We start from the raw sequence: 25,255 nt of genomic DNA, 5'->3' as shown, positions 1-25,255 counted from the left end.
TCCAACTTTTGATCAAACTGATAGCATGCTGTGTAACTTGTTTAAAGTTTCCTCTTTTTCACTGAGGAAATGTTTTCTGTATACCCTTATTTCTGTGGTTTACCAAAGTTGAGTTCCTGGTTGTTGTAGCTGTGTCTCTTCTCAGCTCTTCTCAGTTTGATTTCTTCTGTACCAGGTTTCTGTGCCAATGTGGTACCCTCTAAATGTTGGCTGGCATGGCCAATGGTCAAGGATGTTAGCTATCATTGCATCTGTTCAAAGGCAAATCTATGACTACTTGTCTTCCTCCTCGTTAACATTTTAGTGTTACTCTTCAGGTTAAGAAATCCTTATACAGTGGTACTTTGGTTCTCAAATGGCTTAGTTGTCAAACAAATCGGCTCCCGAGCACTGCAAACCTGGAAGTAAGTGTTCCGGTTTGTGAACGTTTTTTGGAAACTGAACATCCAATGCGGCTTCCGCTTGAGTGCAGGAGGCTCCTGCAGCCAATTGGAAGCTGTGCCTTGGTTTTCAAATGGAGCCTTCATTGCATATCTTTCGGCATCAGTGAAAAACATTCCTCTTCTCCCAGGCCTTTGGCTAATTAAACAATGTGTGTGGGGGTGGGGGTGGTTATATGTCATGCATTTTTGTGTTTTTATACTGTAAACTGCCCTGTGATATTCTGAAGAAGGATGGTGTGTAAATTTAATTAATAAATAATAAATAAATGGTAGTTGCCGTACAAAAGATGGCGCTAGTCATGCATGCTCCTTGCCCAACAATTTGTAAGAGTTGATTGTCTTGTGGTGGCAACACAACCTGTGTTGTTGCCCAGGGCCAGGAGTGCAGCTTCCAAATCTGAGCGGTTCCACAGTGTTGCACCCATATGGCAATTTGCTCATCCTAGGAGTGCCTTAGCACCTCCCTGATCCTTTCTCTGTTCTCCCATGGAATGCTTCTGGTCTAAAAACTGCTGAAGTTTGTGGCGGAGGTAAATTTGTCTCTTTGACTTCACCTCTTTGAGGCACAGATTCCACAAGGCTCCTGCTTCATGGCACCCTGACAAATGTAAAGTTTGTGGTACATTTTAAGACATCTTTCTTGTGGGGTCTAAGCAAAAATGCTTTAAAAGTGGTGTATGATAGTTTGGATTAAAGACCTTCCCCTTTAAAATAAGAGAGATTTCTTAAATCCAGGGGACCTTTGTCACCCTTTGATTACTCCTTCCTTCCTTCTTTCCATTGCTCTAATAATAATAATAATAATAATAATAATAATAATAATAATAATTTATTTATACCCCGCCCATCTGGCTGGGTCTCCCCAGCCACTCTGGGCAGCTTCCAACAGAACACTAAAATACAATAACCTATTAAACATTAAAAGCTTCCCTAAACAGGGCTGCCTTCAGACTCTTGCCTTAGACTTCCTCCCTCCTCCAGCCAACTCTGCCATATTAGTTTGGAGTATGCACAGTCATATCTTCCTAACTCCACATCTGATTTCCTGATAACCTTCTTTCTGCTGCATCTGTTTCTAGAGAAAAAGACAGAGAGGTTGGAGATTAGTGGATTGGAGGGATACTGGCCTCCTGCATTTGTTGTGACTCTGACCAGTCTTATTTCATGAGATCCTAACTTCTGCTAGCACAAGCAAGGGAGTTCAAGGGCTGTTGGGCTTATTGGACATTTGCTAATAGGCTTTGTACCACCAGAGCTTTTATTGGGGGGGGGGGAGACCCAAAATGATGTTTAATCCCTGAACATGCTCCTGAATACATCAGTTCAGTTTCTAAGAAGTGAGCAAATGCAATATTTTGGAGGGAGTGTGAATAATGTCTTTTTTCTCTTTGTTTTTCAGCTGAACCAGTCGACGTGCTCAAAGCATTAGAGTTTCACAATTCACCGGAAGGAATATCAAAAACAGCAGGAATTTGCATAAACAGAAGGAATTCCAAAGGATCAGATGTTGCCTACAGAGTTTCAAAAAATGCACAACTCAGTGCTCCAACCAAACAATTGTACCCAGGTGAGGGGAGCTGTTTGTGAGTTGCAATATTTATTTTTGGGCGAAGTTGATCTTTTATGTTTTTACAGGCTCTTGGCTTTGTCTTTGAGCTTATGACACCCCAAAACGATGGTTATGATTTCATTTACCAACACTTCATTTCATCAAACAACACTTTAGAACAGGGGTGGGGAACCTGTTTTCAAACTGAGGACCACATTCTCTTCTGGACAGCTTTTCAGGTGCACCATATGAGTAGTAGATAGGGCCAAAGGCCAAAGTGAGCAGAGCGCCAAATGTGAATTTGACCTTCGTACAGTAGACTCATTCATCCCCTGTCCAGCCTCAATTCAGGAAAACAAGAAGCATTATCAGAGTTTAATGGCAGCTTCCTGGCAAATGAAAGCACTCAAGGAGCATGCAGGTCTGATGTGTAGCCTGGGGAGAGTCCCAAAGGCCAGACAGAGGGGCTTGTGTGGCTACATTTTACCATGGAACAGTTCCCAACCCCTCCTTAGGAAGTACATTAAAGCATCACAGGAAGTGATGGTATAGAAAGTTCATTTTCTTTCTGGTAAAGTTATCCAGGCACCACAACAAATTACGTTGTAGATTGCAGACAATTTAGAAACAAATAATGTAAATTAGAATCACCACCCCTTCCCTTTGTAGCAGAAGGCTTCCGGATTTTTAATTAAATCATAGTTTCCCATTGTAACGGAACTGGAAAACTGGTTTAGCCTCTATTCTTAAGCACCAGTGATTTCATTGTGGCTTCCTCTGGGGTAGAGATCTATAGGATTGTACTGTTTTCAGATTATAGACTAGGATATGATGTCAGGAGTAAGGAACACATAGTTTCTCAGATGATGTTGAGCTTCAAGACCCATCTGCACCAGCCAGCTGTAGTCCAATAGTATATGGAGGGCCACAAAGGGTGCCATTGCCATTCTAAGAGAACAAGGGTGGTGTTCATGGTAAGTTCTGGCACCTCCTTTTCTAGAAAAATAGAACTGGACATCCATATTTTCATCAGAGAAATGTTGGAGGCTATGGATAGGATATTCCTATTTTCATCAGATGCTGGTGGCACTGTGGTCTAAACACTGAGCCTTTGGGTCTTGCCAATAAGAAGGTTGGTGGTTCAAATCCCTGGAATGGGTTGAGCTCCTGTTGCTGTGTCCTAGCTTCTGCCAACCTAGCAGTTCAAAAGCATGCCAGTGCAAGTAAATAAATAGGTACCACTGTGGCAGGAAGGTAGATGTTGTTTCCATGTGCTCTGGCTTACATCACGGTGTTCCATTGTGCCAGAAGCGGTTTAGTCATTCTGCCCACATGACCCAGAAAGCTGTCTGTGGACAAACGCCGGCGCCCTCGGCCTGAAGCGAGATGAACACCGCAACCCCATAGTTGCCTTTGACTGGACTTAACCGTCCAGGGGTCCTTTACCTTTATCCTATTTTCATCCGAGAAATGTTGGAGGGTATGCCTTAGCAGGGGATAAGCTTTTGTGACACAGAGGGTCACCTTGTCAGTAGTAACCAGACCAGAAAGTATATCTGCCTGAAGTACAGAGATAGTATTAACTTTTTTTTTTTAAAGAAGGAACTGTGGTACCTCGGGTTACAAACGCTTCAGGTTACAGACTCCGCTAACCCAGAAATATTACCTCGGGTTAAGAACTTTGCTTCAGGATGAGAACAGAAATCATGCTCCGGCGGCACGGCAGCAGCAGGAGGCCCCATTAGCTAAAGTGGTGCTTCAGGTTAAGAACAGTCTCAGGTTAAGAACGGACCTCTGGAACGAATTAAATACTTAGCCCAAGGTACCACTATATTAGTCTTGAAATAAGGAGCAGTTGGCGAGCCTGAGGAGAAGAAAAATGAGATTCTGGATCTCCAAACACGCTGGAATTTACAACTTAGTGGCTGCGGTCCTGCACGGTGGTTGCTACTGAAATCCCATTCATTCCAATGGGATTTAAACAGTCAGCCTTCCTGGCCCTATGCGAGCGGAGTTCCTCTCTCAGTGTTGGCCACCTGACAACTGTCTCCTCCTGAGGAAGCAGCATCTCTCGGCTGGCCTGTGCAGCAGCTGCCCTTGAAAACGAGCTCTGAGTCGCTCGGGAAGAATGGCACTCTCTTCAGGGTCACTCTTCGACAGTATTAAAGAACCCCCTTGCTTTATCAGGGTTTTCCTGCCACCTAATGCCCTAGCTAGAGAGCTTTTCTCTCTCTTTTTTGAGAAGAGGCTCGCTTACACAAATAAGAACTGATGGTAGAGTGGAGCTGTCACTCAGTCTTAAATCACAGTGACCTTGCCATTGAAAGCTCTTGAATGGTCATTGGACCGTTGCCTTTTAGAAGCTGTTAGCAGAGAATAAAATGCCCTCTGCCAAAGCCAGGGCTGGAGAGTACAGAACAGACATTCCCTTGAGGGGAAATAAGTCTTGTGTTAACTTGCAGTTAGGCTGGTGGTGGTGGCTTTTATTTTTTCAGAACGGCACTGTAATATAGTTGGTAGGTTTGGCAGTGATATGGAAGCTGCTCATTTTTGGGTTTTTGTGTGTGTGTGTGTTTTGGTTGCCAGAGTAAACATGCTCATTATGCTGTGTGTTGGCAGTTGCCTAAATTAAAATAGCCTTTGGCTCTGTCTTCCTCGCTCCCCGCCCTTTCTTCTTGTGACATTTGTAGGATTTCTAGTGTTAGAACTAATCTGAGGAACTAACATTTCTGCCCCCCAGATGGCCTCAAGAGCTTTTCTCTCTGGGAATGCAGGTGAAGAAGTGGGGGGGGGGCATTTGAACAGCGGAGGAAAAAAGAAAACACACAGAGAGAGAGAGAGAGAGAGAGAGAGTTCTCCACTTGAACAAAAGAAGTGGAGCTTTAATGAACTGAGCACAAAACCGTCTGTGAACAAAGCATTATCACTTTAAGGTTGTCAGTGAGTTTACTTCCCCTGTTACCTGAACAAATTATTCTACCTTTAAAAACAATTATGTAACTGGAGAGCACTAAACTCCAGTACAGGATAGTCTTATGGCAGGCAGAATAATAGCTACAAGGAAGTGGAGGGCAAAATAATGTTAATACCCAAGGTAAACTAAAACATGACAAGCCATGTTTTATTGTTATGTGACTGAGCCTAGTCTTCCCCAGGTCTTGTGACTAACTCCTGTCCTTCTCTGGTGTGGCCACGAGGAAGCGTTTGGAAGAGTCTTCTTCCTTTTTAAAAAATTAACTGTTGCTTGCCATGTCACCCAAACCTGACAAAGCCTTGGTTTGTGCATAATGTTAAACCATAGTGTGTGTGTGTGTGTGTGTGTGTGTGTGTGTGTGTGTGTGCTTGTTCATATGCAATGTCTCTGATTTCTTGCCTCATGAAGACACGAGAGAGGAAGGAGCGAAGTGAGTGCTAATCAGTTGTGTGCACCACTATGCTTCTCGTTTTCATTAAACTACAACTACTTGTTAACTATGGTTTAACATTACGTGCAAACCAGCTCAGTTTGTCATAGAACTTCACAAAATCTGATACTGTCCTCATGAGCACATCATGCTAAGCCAATTCAGGACCTAGTATGAACAAACAAACTTGTGGGCTTCTGGGAAGGGGACTGCTGCTGTTTTCAATCAACCAACCATTTTATATGTTTATTTGTTTGTTTGGTCATTCTGCTGCAGTGCTGAGCTAAGCCAAGGCATATCACTAAAATCTTTCCTGAATATAATTATTCCATATTTCATTTCATCTTTTATTGTGGTTGACTTTCCATTCCATTATATTGTTTTTCTTATTTATACTGGACCTTAGTACTATACGATATATTTATCTTTTCTTCTTTTTAGTTATTCATATTTGCGTCTGTAATTTTCATTTTTTCGTCTTTTTGTATGTTCATTTATAACTTTCATTTTCATCTGGGCATGTGGGTGTTTGTGCAGTAAAATTGAAATAAAAATGAGTTTTAAAAAATAAAATATTTCCTGAATATCTTAGAATATTTTATATTTGCAGTTCTGGTACCATGGTACCTGATTTTAGTATTTGATATTTGACAGCACATTCAGTAATGTTTGGCAGGTGAGATGCAATTGTATTTAATACTGATGTGGATTTTGTATACAGTGGTAATCACAGCAGCCTAGTATGTTAGCACTGGTCTTGCAGCCATAGTGTTATGTACTGAGTTGAATAGGATCCAAAATGCAGCAGTCTGATTGGTCCTAGAACAATAGGATTCAGAATGCAGCAGTCTGATTGGTCCTAGAATAATAGGATCCAAAATGCAGCAGTCTGATTGGTCCTAGAACAATAGGATTCAGAATGCAGCAGTCTGATTGGTCCTAGAACAATGCAGCAGTATGATTTGTCCGCAGGAGCCACCCAATCCAGCTCCAAGTGGAAGTGAATCCACAGCCTGATTGGCCTACAGGAGAATCCCGGAATTAGCCAATCTCGTGCAGCCCATTGTGTAAATAATGTATATAAAGCAGATATTATGGGGGAACTTCTATTCCTCCTCACCACTATGAGCTGAATAAAGAGCATGAAATCCACTCTCGACTCCGAGTATATTTCACCTAGGCAGGAAGGTATTGCATGCAGGAAAGTGAGTAGGCTGGCTGAGAATGGATGGAGCATTCTAGCCTTCAAAGGAACGTGAAAGAGGAGTCAGTCCTGGGCATGCTCAGCATGCCTCCTCTCTGCCAGGCAGATTCCATTCGGCCACCCCCACCCCATAATTTGCTGTCTGGGGCATACGCTCGCCTGCATCCCCTCTCAATCCAGCCTGGGTGTACTGGATACACGAAATGAAATTTCATTCACATTTCAAAGTTTGAGATATGATGCTCAAGCGATGCCTTCAAACTCTCAAATGAAAACTGTCACATTTAATATGTGGCTGGCAAAAGAATGCTTATATTTGCAGTTAACTTGCTTCAGCTTGAAGAGCTGTATCAAGTTGTTATTCTGAAGACCATTTGAGGACCAAAGTTGCTTTTTTACAGGAAGACACTGAGAGGATTGTGTGTTTATGTTTGTTTTTTTCCCTTTAAGTCTATACAGTGGTACCTCGGGTTAAGAACTTAATTTGTTCTGGAGGTCCGTTCTTAACCTGAAACTGTTCTTAACCTGAGGTACCACTTTATCGAATGGGGCCTCCCGCTGCTGCTGCGCCGCAGCCGCACGATTTCTGTTCTCATCCTGAAGCAAAGTTCAAACTTTCCAAAATCAAAGGGCTTCCTTACAGGGAAAGAACGAAGAATGAGCTCCTTGAACGTTCTGAATGATATATTGCCAGGAGCAGTAAAGCCATATGACATTATTTCTGTAGATTATTTGCATCATGATGGTTGTTCAATGACAGCAATGATCACATTTAGAGACCAGAACCTGGCCAAGTTTATCTACAGATCAAGATATATATTCTTAAAGGCCCAGATAAAAATTCTCAGATTTTTTGAAAACAAGGCACCACCGAATCCCCTTCTGGAAGCCAAGCACGTAAACCCTAGTAAGGAGAAGCAACCTCCCAAAACCCGGCCTGGTCTCCAGAAACGAGAGCTTCAAAAATTAAAAAGGAAAGATGCCCACCTGCAAGACCTGCAACTTCAAGAGAATGAAGATGAGGATCTTTTTTCCGCGGAAGAAAATACCTTAATTAGGCAATTTTGCCATTTTCCATCTCCAATACAAGCTGAAATATTAGAAAGATTGGATATGCTAAGAATTAAGCTGGCTGGGAGAGATATAAACAAGGAAATCAATATGGACGCCCATAAAAAGGACCAGACTTCCTATAATTTGAACCCTACACAAGAACAAAACCCAGCGGCCTGTCGGCCATGTTACCTTCAGACAATGGCTGAGATTAATCTACCCCCAAATAAGGAAGCCCAGCACACTGAAGAGAACACTACACCACCTCCAATAAGGAGAACCATCCCGAAGGTGAACTCACCAGGCTCTTGGGACAAGCTGAGGTACCTAGATGAGGCGGAATTAGGCCACAATCAGGTACCGGAAAAATACCTACGGAAAGAGATAACACACTTCAAAGGCCCGGTGACCACTAATGTCAGTATTCAACAGTTAACAGCCGAAACTATAGAACACTTGGCTAGTTTGCCATGTATGGAGAGCAATGGGCCGGCTCATAAAAAAGTAATCCCTAAAAGCACCTTGGGAAATAATTGACAAAGATCAGACCAGAGACAAACACCAGCCGGCTCCCTATCTCCGCGGAAATCCGACATCATTAGATATGAACAGACTCAACCCTCACTCACAAATCAAGCAAAAGCAATTGTTTCCTTGAAAGACGCACCCAACCCATCCCAGAGCCTTAAAATTGTCTCCTGGAATGTTAACGGCTGGGCGACAAAGCAAATGGATCCTGAAGCAATGAATTTCATCTCTTCTTTCGACATTGTGTGCCTCCAAGAGACCTGGTCCCAACAAAGTATCGTTCTCCCAAATTATTGCTCCTTTAGCTCCTGTGCTCGTAAACTAACCAACAGGGGTCGCCCCCAAGTTGGCCTCGCCTGTCTTATTTCAACCAGCTTATCCCTCACTATTTGCGAGGAAATTAAATCTTCCCCTTACTTTCTCACCATAAAGATCCATCTCCCAAAGACCAAAAGCCCATGGTTGATAACTACAGTATATCTGCCCCCAGCAATTAATGATTTCGACCGCAATGAAAGGTGGTCTGAACTTTCGTCTTGGCTCCATGATCTTCAAACAACTAACCCAGGACTCCCTCAAATCCTCTTAGGCGACTTTAATGCAAGAATAGGTCCCAACGACGATGATATAATATCTCCTGCAGCACTCCTGGACAATCCCCTGCAGCCCCCCTGGGGAAACAGATGCTCTCTTGATCTTATAACAAATGCGTCGGGGAGGCTGATGGCCCAACTGGCCATGGAAAACGATCTCTGCATCGCAAATGGTAACATTACTCCCTTGTCCTCGCAGCAATTAACGTGCATCACTTCCCGGGGAACCAGTGTTGTCGACTACATTTTATTGACGCCGGAGCTATTCTCAATTTCTACAAAAATGGAAGTGGCTGAATATTTTGGTGGTGACCACCTTCCATTGACTCTAATGTTAAACCTAATAGAGCCACTTCCAGCCCCCTCAAACTATAGAACCATGGTACAAAGCCACCCTGTATACAAAACAAAGAAATGGACAAGCCTCAGCTCCTCTCTTGCCCTGGACATACAAAAATCATTTGATATGTCTGCAGTTCCCTCTGATCCAATCCTGCCCGCTGACCAATACCGGAAATTACTTGATGCTTTCTCAACAACTTACATAACCACCACCTCGCCTACTTACCAACGCCTCTTCTCTGAATCGCCCTGGTTTGACAAGGAATGTAAAGCCCTAAGAAGGCGAATTAGGAAAATGGTCAGAATCATCAAATTTTCCAACGACCCCCAAACCCGTGCAAAGCTCATAGATATTAAAAGGACATATAGAAACATGATTCATTGCAAGAAACAGCAGCACATCCTTGAGGCTTGGTCCACTCTTCGTTCGGCTGTAGAGAGGCATGACTCCCGCTCCTTCTGGCGCCTAGTTAGACCTTCGGCACCATTCAATCCAGCTACCCAGATTTCCGCTGATGAATGGATTGCCTATTATTCAACCAGTTTCGCTTCTCCAAACCATCTTACAGATCTCCTTCAATCCCCGTCGGACCTCAGTTCCTGCTCTCTTAGTCCCACTTCTTCAATAAACTTTACCTCAACTCGCATTTTCAACATCATAATGTCAATGCGAAGGAATAAGGCCCCCGGCCCAGACATGGTCCCGTTGGACCTTTTCCTGACTGATCCTCTTTGGTGGAGCGAACACCTGACTCCTGTATTCACTGCTATCTCCTCCGCCCTAGACATCCCCGACTCCTGGAGAGAAGCTATAATAGTTCCGATCTTCAAAGGCGGCCAGCCAAACATCCCTAGGAACTATCGCCCCATCAGCTTATTATCCATCCCGGGGAAAATATTTGCCGCTGTTTTACTGGAGGAACTTCTCTCATGGGTCCAGGAGAGGAACATTCTACCGCTAGAACAGATTGGTTTCCGAAAGTCAGCGTCAACCATGGACCACTGTCTAACTCTCTATCACCTTGCCAGTAAATACACTGCTCCAAGGCAAGGCCACCTATTTGCCGCTTTCATGGACCTGGAGGCCGCCTTTGATTCCATTCCTAGGCAGAGATTATGGTCCAAACTTGCCCATCTGGGAATTGATCCGCACCTCCTCTCCCTAATTATCTCCCTTTATTCAAACACCACAGCTCGCGTCCGAACTGGTCCTAACGGCTCCCTCACTACTCCATTTCCAACGGCCAAGGGCGTCCGACAAGGTTGTCTCTTGGCCCCTTTACTGTTTAATCTCTATCTTCATGATGCAATTTCCACTTTGAAGCTAGCATCTAAGTATCCTCCTCACTTAGCAGGCCACCCCGTTGCTTCCCTTTTCTATGCTGATGATGCCGTCATCTTATCCAGAACAGCTGCGGACCTAGCAAATGCAGTTAATGCATTTATCGCCTATTGTAAGGCGGAAGCTCTTAATATTAATTATAAAAAATCGAAAGTCCTCCACTTCACTCGTTCCCGCAAACTCAAGTTGGAGCCGCTTAAGATCACAGGTGGCTACTTAGAAAAGGTAAAAGCCTTTAAATATCTAGGCTTAATATTCACTTATAATCTCTCCTGGACCACCCATCTACAATCTGCCTTTCTCGCTGCAACCACGACCTCTAACGCCATTGTCCGATTTTACCACCAGAAGGGCGGCAAACACCTTCCAGCAGCAATTCAAATATTTAATGCCAAAGTTGTCCCTAAATTATTATATGGATGCGAAGTATGGACTACAGCAATATCAGGTAACTTGGATCGCCCACTTCATATGTTTCTGAGATCTCTTTCCGGCGTCCCGAGATGTGTCTCAGGTGCAGCCCTACGACTCGAGTTCACCCAGCCTTCAATTGTTAGACGAGCATGGAGTCGAGCCATTTCCTACACCTTCCACCTATTAGCATCGGATGCTCGAATTAGAGGTGGCTTTTCCAATCTGATCCTAAGAGATATTCATAATTCCCCTTGGAAAACTACAATTAACCTCAAATTCCGCTCTCTTCTCAATTTGAATTGTAAAACTGTTCTTAACTTAGAGTGTATCAGCCCGGTGGCCCTACCCCCAATTAAAAAGAAACTACAGCAACTTGACTTCTCTAACACAGCTTCTTGTGCAAGAGGACCGTGTTCAGGCCTAGCCCTAGCTATTCCACCCCCTGAAGGGATCCCTCTATACTGCTTCACAATTTCTTCGGAGGCTAAGCGAAGGGCCTTTACCTGTGCCCGTCTCAACTGTTTTCCTACAGCAGTTCTGTCGGGTCGTTATTCCAGAGTTCCCATCGCAAACAGAACATGCTTCTGTAATGACACGGCCCTGGAGACTATGGAACATGTAATGCTCTTCTGTCCCAACTGGACAGATGAAAGATCTCGGTTTTTAACTCCCCTCGTGAATAAGTTCCATCTCCCAATCCAGCCTTGGATAGTGTCCCTCTTTTTGCAGGATTCTGATTGTTGGATTACCGAGATGACAGCTAACTTCCTGCTTAGTGTGATGAAGAGGAAAGCGGCACTAACTTCTTCCTTAACACCACAGCTGCAGTCGATACGCCGCACAACTGAACGAAGTTCCAAGTAGCCTTATTGTACAAGGACAATTGAGTTAGGACTAATCTGAGGAGCTGAAGGACCCTTCAACGGTCCTCCTCCAGCCTCAGCAGTTTTTGTTTTTTTTCTCTTTCTTTAAGTATTCGCCCAGGACGATATCTACCTCTACCTCCCCACCCCCATTTTATGTTGTTATTTCAATGTATATCATGCTATGGCCACACGGCTAATGCAATAAATCTATTATTTATTATTTAAGCAAAGTTCTTAACCCGAGGTACTATTTCTGGGTTAGCGGAGTCTGTAACCTGAAGCGTCTGTAACCTGAAGCATCTGTAACCCGAGGTACCACTGTATAGTAAAGATAATGGATGATATGCAGGGTTAAAGTAAAGGTAAAGGGACCCCTGACCATTAGGTCCAGTCGTGACCAACTCTGGGGTTGCGTGCTCATCTCACTCTATAGGCCGCGGGAGCCGGCGTTTGTCCACAGACAGCTTCCGGGTCATGTGGCCAGCATGACTAAGCTGCTTCTGGCGAACCAGAGCAGCACACGGAAACACCATTTACCTTCCCGCTGGAGTGGTACCTGTTCATCTACTTGCACTTTGACAGGCTTTCGAACTGCTAGGTTGGCAGGACATACTCAAAGTTGAAATCAGTGAACTTAAGGCTGAGATAAATGCATCCAGCTTTTGAATAACATTGCATTTAATATTTTGGTGGCCAAAGGATGCTAATATTTACAGATACTCACTTGAGCTTGGAGGAATACATAAAGCCTTGTTTTCTACAGTAAGCAGCTGGGAGTTGTTGTTTTTTTAAACTCAATCTAGTAAAGATAATGCTATCCACTGCCCAATTTGGGAGAACGCTTCAAAACCTCTATCCATGACCTTCCCACAGGGTTTTCTATCTGCAGTTTGTTCTAGCAGCCTGAAAGCACATGCCCAGACTAGATGAATTAGTGCCACCAGCCTTAAACATTCTCAGCATATCCTTTAGATTAGATTAACAGTTCAGACAAGGCAGGTGTTCAGTTCCTTTCAAGTCTGAAGCTCTCCGTCCATCTGGCCCTCATTCGTGCAGGTCTGAGCTTTTCTTCCTTTTTGCAGTCACTTGTGCCAAAAGGTAGGACGCTGAGCATATCCATTTTCAGCTGCGAACAAAATAGCTTGCACACGTAGGATGCTCTGTTGTTGTACGTGTCAACAGAAAGTGCTTCCAATACAATGCACATTTGTTTCTTTGTTGTCACTTAATGTGCGGTTGGTGTAAAGCTGTGTTCTTCAGACTTGGGTCCTGAGACGTCGTTGGACTACAACTCCTGTCATCCATGGCTGCTGCCTAAGCCGTCTGGGAGAGATGAGAGTTGTAGTCCAACAATATCTGGGAACCCAAGGTTGGGAAAAAAATGTTGGTGTAAAGAGGTGGGGGTTGGACAAGCTGTAATGGGTATTGTGGGGTGAGCTGTAAGGGGAAGAGGGGGTGGTTTGGAGAACTGGATGGGGGAAAGTGGGGTGGGTGAATAAGGAGGGGCAAAACCCATAGAAACAGAAAATAATAATAATAATAATAATAATAATAATAATAATTTATTTGTACCCCGCCCATCTGACTGGGCTTCCCCAGCCACTCTGGGCGGCTTCCACAGAGACCAAAAATACACTAAAATGTCACACATTAAAAACTTCCCTGAACAGGGCTGCCTTAAGATGTCTTCTGAATGTCAGGTAGTTGTTTATTGCTTTGACATCTGATGGGAGGGCGTTCCACAGGGCGGGCGCCACTACCGAGAAGGCCCTCTGCCTGGTTCCCTGTAGCTTTGCTTCTCACAATGAGGGAGCCGCCAGAAGGCCCTCGGTGATGGATCTCAGCGTCCGGGCAGAACGATGGGGGGGGGGGGAGACGCTTCTTCAGGTATAACAAATATTTAGGGGAAGGAGGAGAGGGCGCTGATGTACCACATATAATGGAAATTGGTTCTGAACCCCCCATACAAATTATAAAATCCTTCAGCTTACAGTTGATAAGAACCACCTTCCTGCAAGCCCTACACACAATACCTGGCTTTCATTCTTATTTTGAATAAGTCAGAGGCTGGCAGCCCTTTTAAGCCTCGAGGAGTCCTCAGATAAATTCCTTCCAATTAACAGGAACTTTCATATAACTTCTGTGATTGAATGCTTCCATATTGGGGTAGCTCACAAATGGCCATGCTATCGTAATAAAGTTAGGCTGTTGGGTTTTTTGTGGTTTTTTGTTGTTGAAATAAACAAAACAGATCAAAATGGAGAAAATGTATGCATTAATAAATAATTACAATTATGCATCATGAATAAACAGGTGAAAACAAACAGGGTTAGAAAGAAATCCATAGGTTTTTGAAACGATGGCCTCAGTTCATCAAGCAAGCCATTCCCACCTCCTGTAGCTTCTGCCCTTAAATTTGCCTTTCTTTCTGAAAGGTTTTACAAGTCAAATTTCCAGAATTGTATCCAAGGTTAGAGACAGATTCAAATGGCTTGGAATATTTCAAAACCTTCCGTGAGCATAATCTGTTTAAACCCTCTCTCACTTACAGCGGTTTTAAGGAGCTTAAGCAATTTGAAACCTGTAGAGCATCTAATGTTGTTTAAGCTCCACAAAGCCACTTTATGATTCAGCCCCAGCAGTTTTATATCGCTCAAATGCAAATTACATTGGAGCCCATCCCACCGGGATGCTAAGCGGTTCTAATTTGGGCTTTAAAAATGAACTCGCTTTACTCCTCTTTTTCCTAGATGCACTAAGGGCTTCAAGTGTCTAAAACAGGAATAGCTCTCTCCACAACTATTTCATTCATCTACAGGTCCCCTGACTCACATGGTGTAGAGGGGGTGCTTATCAAATTTGCAAATGACACTTAGCTTAATGCTATGGAAGATGGAAATAGCATTCAAAATTATCATGGTAGGCTGGAATATTGGGCAGAAAGGAAACCAGCAAGATAATTTGCTTTTATACCATGCTATATCTTTTACCGTTTGCCGCTTAATATGTTTTTTCGATGGTAAGTAGTCGAGCCAGTTTGCTGCTTAGCAATAAATAAATGCTGGACTTTATGCTCAAATGCATAACCCAGGTATGGGGAATATCTGGTCCTCCAGATGTTGTTGAACTACAGTTCTCATTATTCCTGGCTATTGGCCACACTTGCCTGGAGCTGGTGGGAGTTGGAGTTCAGAAACATCTAAATAACCAAAGGTGTACACCAGGCATACACAGAAACTTGATCTCACAACCTTTCATAAGCACACACACACACTTTCACTCTCCTATACACACACACACACACACACAAAAATCATATGGGCACACATGCATCTATCACACATGCAAAGACAAGGAATATGACCTCTGAATGCTCCTTCAACTATATGGGTCCCCATATATTTAGGGTTGTATAATTTAACACCAACATCTTGAATTGGGTTTGGTAGCATATAGGTAGTAAGTGCAGCTTCTGCAAATTTGCACCATGCAACATTATGGCAGCTTCTTGACTGTCTTCAAGAGTAGTCCCATGTAGAGTGCATTACAGTGATCTAGGTTATCAGAAGACGGATGATTGTGACCAATATTAGGCTTGCTCAAGCCACACTAAAATCAGTGAGACCAACACTCGAGTCCTAATCATGCTTACTCACAAGTAAGTTCCATTTATTTTGTCGTGACACAGTTTCATTGCAGCCTACTTGATTAAAGGTGAGGTCTACTGAACTTGAGGGGACTTCATGTGAATAAGATCAAGAATGGTATTGGAGCCCCAGTGCTTTTTAAAGTTCATTGTCAGATAACAACCAGTAACAACTGCAACTGAATAGAGAACAAAAGGAGTTACAGGTTATATGCATCATATCGCAGAATAAGAAGGAACAAGCAATAAAGGCAGTGATGTAAAATCTCATCATGTGAGTCTTCATCTAAATGAGTTTCTCAGCCCAATTGGTTTTAATGGGACTTGGGATTTCATTATTCTCCCTTTGCAGCACTTAAAGAAATCGTGACTGAGGTTCAGAAGTGGCCATACAATTAACTGCTTGTAGAGTGGAATGAATAGGAAGGAAAGTACAATGCTTTAAGAGAAAGAAGCATCCCGTAATTTGTAGCACTTGTTTTCAAGAGAAGTAACAGAAAGTTTGATTCACTTTGGTCAGGAGCTGGGAGCCTTTTTCAGTCCAAGGTTATCATTCCCTTGTACACAATCTTCTGGGGGCCGCATGGCAGCAGAGGTTAGGGCCAGAGGCAAAAAGTTGATGGGGCAACTGCATTGACTTATACCTCTGTAAGCTGACTATATTCCAACCATACAAAATTCAGATGCGTAAATCTCAATCCAGGCACGCAAGCGAGAGGTGTAATCACATATGAAGGACACATCCCAGAAGGCGAAAGCACTTGAGGAGGTCACAGAGTAGAGCCAGAGAGTTGCCTGGGCATGGGATGTGACCAAGCAGTCCTAAGGTGTAGGATGTTTCTTCTCCCCAAGATTAGTGACTCTGCATTTTTCTCTCGACAGGTGGAAACTTCCCTGAAGACTTTTCGATACTATTTACAGTGAAACCTAAAAAAGGGATCCAGTCCTTTCTTTTTTCTGTCTACAACGAACAAGGCATCCAGCAAGTTGGTGTTGAGGTGGGCAGATCGCCTGTCTTCCTGTATGAGGATCAAAATGGGAAGCCTGCGCCGGAAGATTATCCCCTCTTCAGAACGGTCAACATTGCGGATGGAAAGTAAGTGAAAAATGAAGGTGGATGTGGCATTTAAGGTGGTGAACAGAACTAATACCTGCAGCCAGATGATCCAGGCCAGGATTCCACCCCCCGCTCCCCAAATTGTGTTCTATAGAAAACTGGAAGCTTATCAGGAATTCCTCAACAACAAGTTCAGTAATTGCAAACAAATTTCCTTGAAAGCCAGATTTCCACCACTGCTGATCTTCCCATACAATGCACAGCTACAGTAGAGTGTTTGGTGGGTGGTACCATTGAATGCAGGGACGCTGGTGGCACTGTGGTCTAAAGCACTGAGCCTCTTGGGCTTGCCAGTCGGAAGTTCAGTGGTTCGAATCCCTGCAACCGGGTGAGCTCCGGTTGCTCGGTCCCTGCTCCTGCCAACCTAGCAGTTCGAAAGCACGTCAAACTGCAAGTATATAAATAGGTACCACTCTGGCGGGAAGGTAAATGGCATTTCTGTGTGCTGCTCTGGTTTTGCCAGAAGCGGCTTAGTCATACTGGCCACATGACCCGGAAAAACTGACTGCAGACAAACGCTGGCTCCCTCGGCCTATAAAGCGAGATGAGCGCCGCAACCCCAGAATCGTTCGCAACTGGACTTAACTGTCAGGGGTCCTTTACCATTGAATGCAGACATTCAGTGAATGTAGGGTGGTTGACAGTGAAGTTCAGCAGGCCTCACCTGCTGAGTAGGATGGAAAATAATTATTTTGAATAAATATAATAGGTCACCCCCCCTTAACTTTTGGTACAGTGGAACCTTGGTTGTCAAATGCTTCAGAAGTCAAACATTTCAGCTTCTGAACGCCAACAACCCGGAAGTGAATGCTTCCATTTTCGAATGTGCCTTGGAAGTTGAACAGCTTCCAAAGCATGTTTCTCCATTTTCTCCATTGCAACTGCCAACCAGCAATTGCGCCTCAGTTGTTGAACATTTTGGAAGTCAAGCAGTCTTCCAGAATGGATTATGTTCAACAACCGAGGTTCCACTGTATTTGCAAATATTATTTGGGAACAAAATCATTCCTATTTTACCAAAATCAGTTATGTTCTTGTGCTAGGTGGCATCGGGTAGCCATTAGTGTGGAGAAGAAATCCGTCACTCTGATTGTGGACTGTAAGAAGAAAACCACGAAACCACTTGGCAGGAGTGACCGAGCAATTGTTGACACCAATGGCATCACAGTCTTTGGAACAAGGATTCTTGATGAGGAAGTTTTTGAGGTAAGTGTTCAGACAGCGGATTCTGTCTGTGAATGCAGTACTTGCAAAAGAAGAAAACTGCAGGCATTCATCTCAACTGTCTAGGACTATATCATTATAAGGCTTATGGAAATCACATTTAGAAGGCCGGCTTACTTTGAAAAGAACACTTGGCTTTCTTTCATGGCTGATGTGCAAAAAAAGAGAAATTAATCTCACAGATGCCCCAAAAGGGATGAGTTCTTTATTTATACAATGTGCCCAACACATTTTGGCCAAAAATATCTTTCTCAATAGCTCATGTCTTTGTTTCCTACTGAACCAATCTCAAAAGTTTCTGTTGCTGTGAGAAACTGATAGGGTCTTCTTTCACAGTTGCCTAGGCATAAGGATCTTTAAAAAAAAAAAAAATTGTTAAGGTAATTTGAATTTGCACTCCTACTAAGTGGAGACTTCCCACAACTAAGACTGGATATTCATTAGGGGTGCACAGTGGATTTGGGTGAATCTGGGTGCTTCTGAGAGATTCTGGACTTGTCTGAGGTGAAGTGGAATCTGTATATGATGCCCAAGGCAAAGTTGAGATCCCCAAAGCTTTGTGGCACCTTGGTGATTAAGACATAAAAAAATTCACTGCAGGCAAGTATATGCTAAAAACAAAACTAATATCTCTAAGCACACCATATAAGGAAAATACCAAGGCAGAGAGAAGGGAAAACTCTGTTGTGATTGATAAGTTAAGATTGTAATAAGAGAAACTGATACTATCTGGACTGACCAATCCCAGGGCTTTGGGAAAGATATGTTGAAGTAAATAAATAGCTCTGGTCTCATGAACTTCTTTCTGTTTTGCAAGTTCTATCTCTATGGAGCAGGAATATCCTTAAAGGAGTTCTAAGAGAGACTTTTCTTTTGCATGAGTCCTAAATACTTTATTTTCCTTTTTTATTTTGGAAAATTCTACACTTCTTTTTTTCATTTATTCCTTTTGATTTACCGGTAATCTTCCTGTTGTTTTGGGGTCTTGGTTTCCTGCTTGTTCTTATTAGAGTGAGATAGGAGGAAATTAGCAATATATAATATATCAGTTATTTCACTCTTTTTTGAGGGTGGTTGATAGCTTATCATGAGGTTAATAGGAGCCTAAAGGTAAAGGTAAAGGACCCCTGACAGTTAAGGCCAGTCGCAAATGACTCTGGGGTTGCGGCGCTCATCTCACTTTACAGGCCGAGGGAGACAGTGTTTGTCCGCAGATAATTTTTCCAGGTCATGTGGCCAGCATGGTTAAGCTGCTTCTGGTGCAACGGAACACCGAAACCAGAGCAGCGCACGGAAACGCCATTTACCTTCCCGCTGGAGTGGTACCTATTTATCTACTTGCACTTTGACATGCTTTCAAACTGCTAGGTTGGCAGGAGCTGGGACCAAGCAATGGGAGCTCACCCCATAGTGGGGATTCGAACCGCCGACCTTCTGATTGGCAAGCCCAAGAAGCTCAGTGGTTTAGACCACAGCACCACCCTAACTTCCTTCAAAAATATATTAATCATTATATACTTACCTGGGGCTGGCACTGAACTTAGTCCCACTGAACACAATGCAACTCAGTTTGAATAGATTGCATAGGGTTGGCTACCAGCCAGTAAAGGGGCTTCTCTCAAACATTTGTTACTCATTAATAAACTAGGTAAATGGAGATGTGGAACACACAGAGAAAATAAAGGACAGAGGGAAGTTTGTGGAAGGAAATATCTCAGAAAAAAAGAGGATTGATCTTTCTAAGTGAAATGTCTTTCAATCTCAACTAACCATAGAGAGAATCACTTTAAGGTTCCATATAGATAGTATTTTACACCCGTCCAATTCAATAAATGGAGACAGCCATTTTATCACCCATTTTATACCTCACAGGTGCATGATGTGTGGCATAATTCTCCTTGCTTCTTGGCAATATGACACAGTAGACTGGATTTTATTTGGGTTAAAATGAGAACTCTCCCTGCGATTCTTTGGCAGTTGGTATGGACTGTCTGGTAGCTGGCTTTCAACATTCAGAACAAACAGGGGGAGAGGGATGCACAGCACCTCTGTGGCTTATTTTGAATATCCAACTTTCAGCCTCTATATCTTCCTTTACAGGGTGCTGCATGCAACACAGAGGTAAAAATGGCACAAGAATATTCCTCTGTGGAGGTGCATTTTGCGTGTGGAATATGCATGGGCCTCTTGCGCTTCCTTTCCCTCTGTTTGTTTTGAATGTTCAAAGCTGGTGTTACGTCTAAGTAAACTTAAGATTGGGCTGTAAGCAGGGCCTTTTTTCAACCAGAAGTCACTGGAACTCAGTTTTGGCACCTCTCAGATGGGTGCCATTGCCATTATAAGGGAACAAGGGAGGCATTCATGGTGAGTTCTGGCACCTCTTTTTCTAGATAAATCACACTGGCTGTATGACTGTGATCCAAAGCTGAATTACGTGGAAGCTTATTTTGTGGCACACAGAGACTGAGAACACTCCTTGCAAACATCTCAGGGAGCTTGCTGGAAACAGCCTGTGTGATCATTTGTCTCCAACATGCCAACAAAATATAGCATGGACCATCGTGTCATTTCTGTTCCTGGTATGCAGTGTTTTTACATCAGTGTCAGTCACCTACTAAAAGGCCTCACATTGGTATAGAAATTCTCTGGGCCCGGCACCAGAGTCACTTGATAGCTCCCGTTACATGTTATGGCCACAGCATGGCTAAATCATCACAAGGAAGCCATTTCCAGCAGTCCTCACATGATGCCTATAACATGTGTGCTGGCTCTTGACTTCTAGGAAAATATGTATAAGATAGAAGCATCCATGTCTGTAAATAAGTGCAGGATTGCAGCCTTCCTTGCAGTTGAGGCGAAGGTGGCCCTGAAAGAACTCTTGTTTATGACTCTGGCCTTCTGAAGTTTATTTATTTCATAAATCTTTCCAGTAACTAGAGAGGATTTGGCAAAAGGAAGTATATTTTTCCACTATTTAAAAGCCAGGAAGAAGGATTATACAGAAGACTGAAACACATCTGTTTAGAGAAATGTATATGGGTGACTGAACTCTATATAGGAGGTATTGCCTAGAAATATTATTTTAACAGACTGCTGGAGGACATTTATGTTTTCAGGCATCTGATTTTTACAAGCCTATCATCTGCCAGTGAAAATATTCCAAGCTGAAAAGAAAGGCTGTAAGAATAGATGTGGTGGTGCTTAGTTAAGTCTTATTGCTTCACATAGAGGTTATTAGGGAGGCTAATAATAATAATAATAATGGAAGATGGCAAGATCCCCAAGGACATGCTGTATGGGGAGCTGGCTTCAGGCACCAGGCCCATTGGCAAACCAGCACTGTGTTACAAAGATGTCTGCAAACATGAAAGCTGGCAAAATCAACCCTGCTGTGTGGGAATGCCTTGCAGATGACTGCAGTGCCTGGAGACAAGTAGTGCATCATCATCATCAACAACAATGTGTCCTCCTTTGTTTTGGAGCCACAGTATACAGTTACTTCATCCTTATGAATTCTGCACATTCTAAGTTGCCCTCAAAAATTCAAGGCAAATTTGAGCACTGTCCTTTGGTGATAAAACACAGCCACAAAAGGCTAGCAGGCAATCCTTAGTGGTGTTCTGGACATCCCTGGCTGTTGTAAGTGAAATTTCACTCTCCCAAAGTGAAATTTGAAGTGAATTGGGAGGTTCTGCCTCAGGTGGAACATCTGAGGAGTTTTGAGGGAAACTGGAAGACTAGATAGATGTAGTGAAATTTATCTTGGCAGGTTTCCACATTCTTCCTTATATGGTTCTTACAGGAGGGCCCTGGAGAGGCTCACAAGTGTTTGGGATCCAATTCATTATCTGACAATGAATTTGGCTCTCTGTGATTGGTTGCAGGAGTAGAGCTGTCGAAAACCAGCATCACTTGGTATCCCATCAGAGCGAAATTTGAGAACTGTATCAGTCAAAATGATTGAGCTTGATGTGATGCAGGGATGGGGAACTTGTGGTCCTTCAGATGTTGTTGGACTGCCATTTCCCATAATCCCTGACCATTGACGATTATGGCTGGGGCTGATGAGAGTTGTAGTCCAACAACATCTGGAGGGCCACAGGTTCCTCACCCCTTTGTCTGTGATATTTGAACTGTGGTGCCTGTATCATACAAGCAGATCAACCCTATTCAGGCAATATAGCTCCCATTTTGACAAACTCAGGAGCACGGAGTGGGGTCGTGCTATGAATACGTGCTTCCTGGCACCCACATGTAGGACGTACATTTCAACACACAAAGGCCTCTTCCCTGTTGATGTTCACTTTATGTGTGGGTGGCAAGGGTTAGGGCTAGCTGCTGCATGAGATATCTAGGGTGTGACTACAGGCATTCCCTTATTTGCACACGGTTGTCTTGTGCGTGAATGCATATACACGTGGTGCTGGTAAACAAATAAAGAAACAAACAAATGATTGCTTACCTGAAATGGCAGGTGAGAGCTGGAAGGTCCTTGTGGCTCATGAGGAGGCCCTCTCAGAGTCCAAAGAGGACATCAGTGAGTCAAAAGTCCATTAAAAAAGACTCCAAGTGCTTCAAAATGGTGTGTGGGAGCTCTCACTGCTGCCACACTACCCCGGTCAAAAGCTGTTGGGTGAGAAGCTGTATTTACTGTAGCAGGCTTCTCACTTACATGCATTTCACTTAGGCAGACGCTGGCCCGGAATATAACCCCTGTGTAAAGGGGGATTCACCTGTACTTGATGGCATGACTCTACTTTCAGCTCTTGTTATGCTCTATGTTCAGTTATAACATCTGAACAGGATTTGGAAGATGTAGTTATCAAGCACACACGATACACACATGAACTCACAACGTCAGTGATAACAGCATGCTAATTTTAGTGAGACTCAATTTTCAAAACACATAATTATTTGAGAATGGGAGAACAGGATGAAGACTACAGGTTTGATTTGCTTCTGCTGTTTCGTTCTACAGTATTATGTTGACTCTGAAAATATAATCATTGGGTTTGATGACTAGCAGAGGGAGATTTAAGCATAATTCCTTAGAACTGGAATTCATCTTCCCCAAACACATTCCAGGTACTAATGGATTTCTTGTGTTTGAATAATAAAGAAATATTGTTCCACACATTGGCTGAAGAAAATAGGCATTAAGAATATCTATCTCAGAAGGGCTTCAGTACCCTAGTATGTAATCAGTGTGGCTTCAGTTCTAGTATATAATCTATTATACATATGTTGTTATTCAGACACTTGAGGTGTATTTTTCTACCCAACTTTCAGTGGAATCTGAGTTCTAAAAAGTATGGGGGGAAATGATACGTGCGGTACGGAGCGAAGCATTCCAGCAAAATTTGGAGCTTAGTATAGTAGAACTGAATAGTACCACTGCTAAACAGAGAAGGAGGAAGCAAAATTGCCAGTGACTCATTAGAGAAACAACGTAACTGCCTATAAATGCTTTATTTTGGATGCAACTATTCAGCACTGAGAACAGCAGCATTTTCATAGGATTAAGAATAGCTGTAGGAATTTACACACATGTAGAAAGAATGGTGCTGTGGGTTAAACCACAGAGCCTAGGAATTGCCAATCGGAAGGTCAGCGGTTTGAATCCCCGCGACGGGGTGAGCTCCTGTTGCTCGGTCCCTGCTCCTGCCCACCTAGCAGTTTGAAAGCACGTCAAAGTGCAAGTAGATAAATAGGTACCGCTCTGGCAGGAAGGTAAACGGCGTTTCCGTGCGCTGCTCTGGTTCGCCAGAAGTGGCTTAGTCATGCTGGCCACATGACCCGGAAGCTGTACACTGGCTCCCTCGGCCTATAGAGCGAGATGAGTGCCGCAACCCCAGAGTCGGTCACGACTGGACCTAATGGTCAGGGGTCCCTTTACCCTTTGCCTAGAAAGAATGTAGAGGTTTTGGTATGAGGTAAATACTTATTGGAATAGTGAGCCATTGGTGTGCTGGTCTAAAAAATAGAAGAATTTAGGTGACCCATCTGTTCAGGGTATTTCAAAGACGGCACACAACTGGGCATGAGGTGAGTCTTTGTGCATTTTACCCTCAAGCTCACTCTAAATGCTATAACTCCCTGAGAAGCAACTTATTCTTTCTACTCACCCATTTACAGCTCAAAAGTGGCTATGGAAAATTGTGAACTTGGCCAGCTTTGTTGTGACTGAATAGAGTTGTCCCTCTAAGTTCCAATTGGCTGTTTAAGCTTTTAAGGGCTTTAAAAAATACTTCACAGTCCATTCCTTTCTGAGCTGTTGGCCATCTGATAAATTAAGGTGAGCAGCAGCAACACATTCTCCCTCATATGGCTATTCCATTTACAGGTGACTGACACAACAAGGAAATCCAGGATGTAATGAAAAATTAAAGAGGGAATGAACAAATAGGAGAGGATGTACATCTCAGCAAGGTAGATGGAGGTATACGTTGGGTTAAGTGGATTGAGTGATACTTTAGGAGTTCAGCGATTCTCAACTGTAGTGGCCTTGCATTAATGCCACATTGCTTTATGGGTCCATCTTAATATCTCCAGTGAAATGCATTCTCCATAGCTCTCACTGTAGCATGTGCTTTCTGTGTGCCCAAGAATACAGTCATACCTCGGGTTAAATATGCTTCAGGTTGAGTGTTTTCAAGTTACCCTCCGCGGCAACCCGGAAGTAACGGAGTGCGTTACTTCCGGGTTCTGCCACTCGCGCATGTATAGACGCTCAAAATGACATCATGTGCATGCGCGGAAGTGGCAAAACGTGACCCGCGCACGCACAGATACACAGTTGCGTGTTACGTTCTACTCAGGATGCGAACGGGGTTCCGGAATGGATCCCCTTCACATCCAGAGATTCCACTGTATCTTCTTGCCCCAGCTCATATAATGCTACCCCAGAACACTGCTGTAACCCAGGTCAAAGATACCTATTAGAATGGCAAGTGAATTTGTTATGTACTGAGCTGAATCCTAGAACAATAGGATCCAGAATGCAGCAGTCTGGTCCGCAGGAGCCACCCAATCCAGCTCCATGTGGAAGTGAATCAGCAACCTGATTGGCCTGCAGCAGCAGCCAATCAGGCTTCTGGAGGAGGTGACTCCACAACCTAATTGGCCTACAGGAGCAGCCCGGAATTAGCCAATCATGCGGGTCCCATTGTGTAAATAATGTGTATATATAGCTAGATGTTTTGGGAAAAGTTTCATTCATTGCTCCTATGAGCTGAATAAAGAGCATGAAATTCACATTCGAGTATATTTCAGAATTCAAGGAAGTAGTAGTTACAGCGACGGCCAAAATCAAACCTTACTAGGAGCAGAAGGGAAAGTATTTTGCAAGAAACTTGAACCCACCCCGTTCTTAACACGTTTTCCTGAACCAGATTTCACTGGAAACTTGTCCACTGTGTCTCAAACACTTTATTTGATTTTCCACACTATGACATCTAGGGTTTGGCTGGGAGTGGAATAGGGAGTGCCAAAAATACCAGGGGAACTACTGTTCTGACAGTATTGCCACTG

At 43.4% G+C, this 25,255-nt stretch overlaps 1 protein-coding gene across 1 annotated transcript in view; it reads left to right on the top strand.

The window, feature by feature from the left end:
- Positions 1-25,255, top strand: part of COL11A1 (collagen type XI alpha 1 chain) — a 263,380-nt gene that overhangs the window by 36,680 nt on the left and 201,445 nt on the right. The window contains exons 2-4 of the mRNA XM_081008888.1: positions 1,843-2,010; positions 16,267-16,480; positions 17,545-17,785. Coding sequence (XP_080865014.1) covers positions 1,843-2,010; positions 16,267-16,480; positions 17,545-17,785 — 623 coding nt within the window. The remainder of the gene's footprint in view (positions 1-1,842; positions 2,011-16,266; positions 16,481-17,544; positions 17,786-25,255) is intronic.

The sequence above is a fragment of the Podarcis pityusensis genome (genome assembly GCF_964106645.2).
Source record: "Podarcis pityusensis genome assembly, chromosome: 6".
Lineage (NCBI taxonomy): Eukaryota > Metazoa > Chordata > Lepidosauria > Squamata > Lacertidae > Podarcis > Podarcis pityusensis.
Note: the sequence above shows the minus strand (reverse complement) of the source record. Positions and strands in the feature narration are given on the sequence as shown.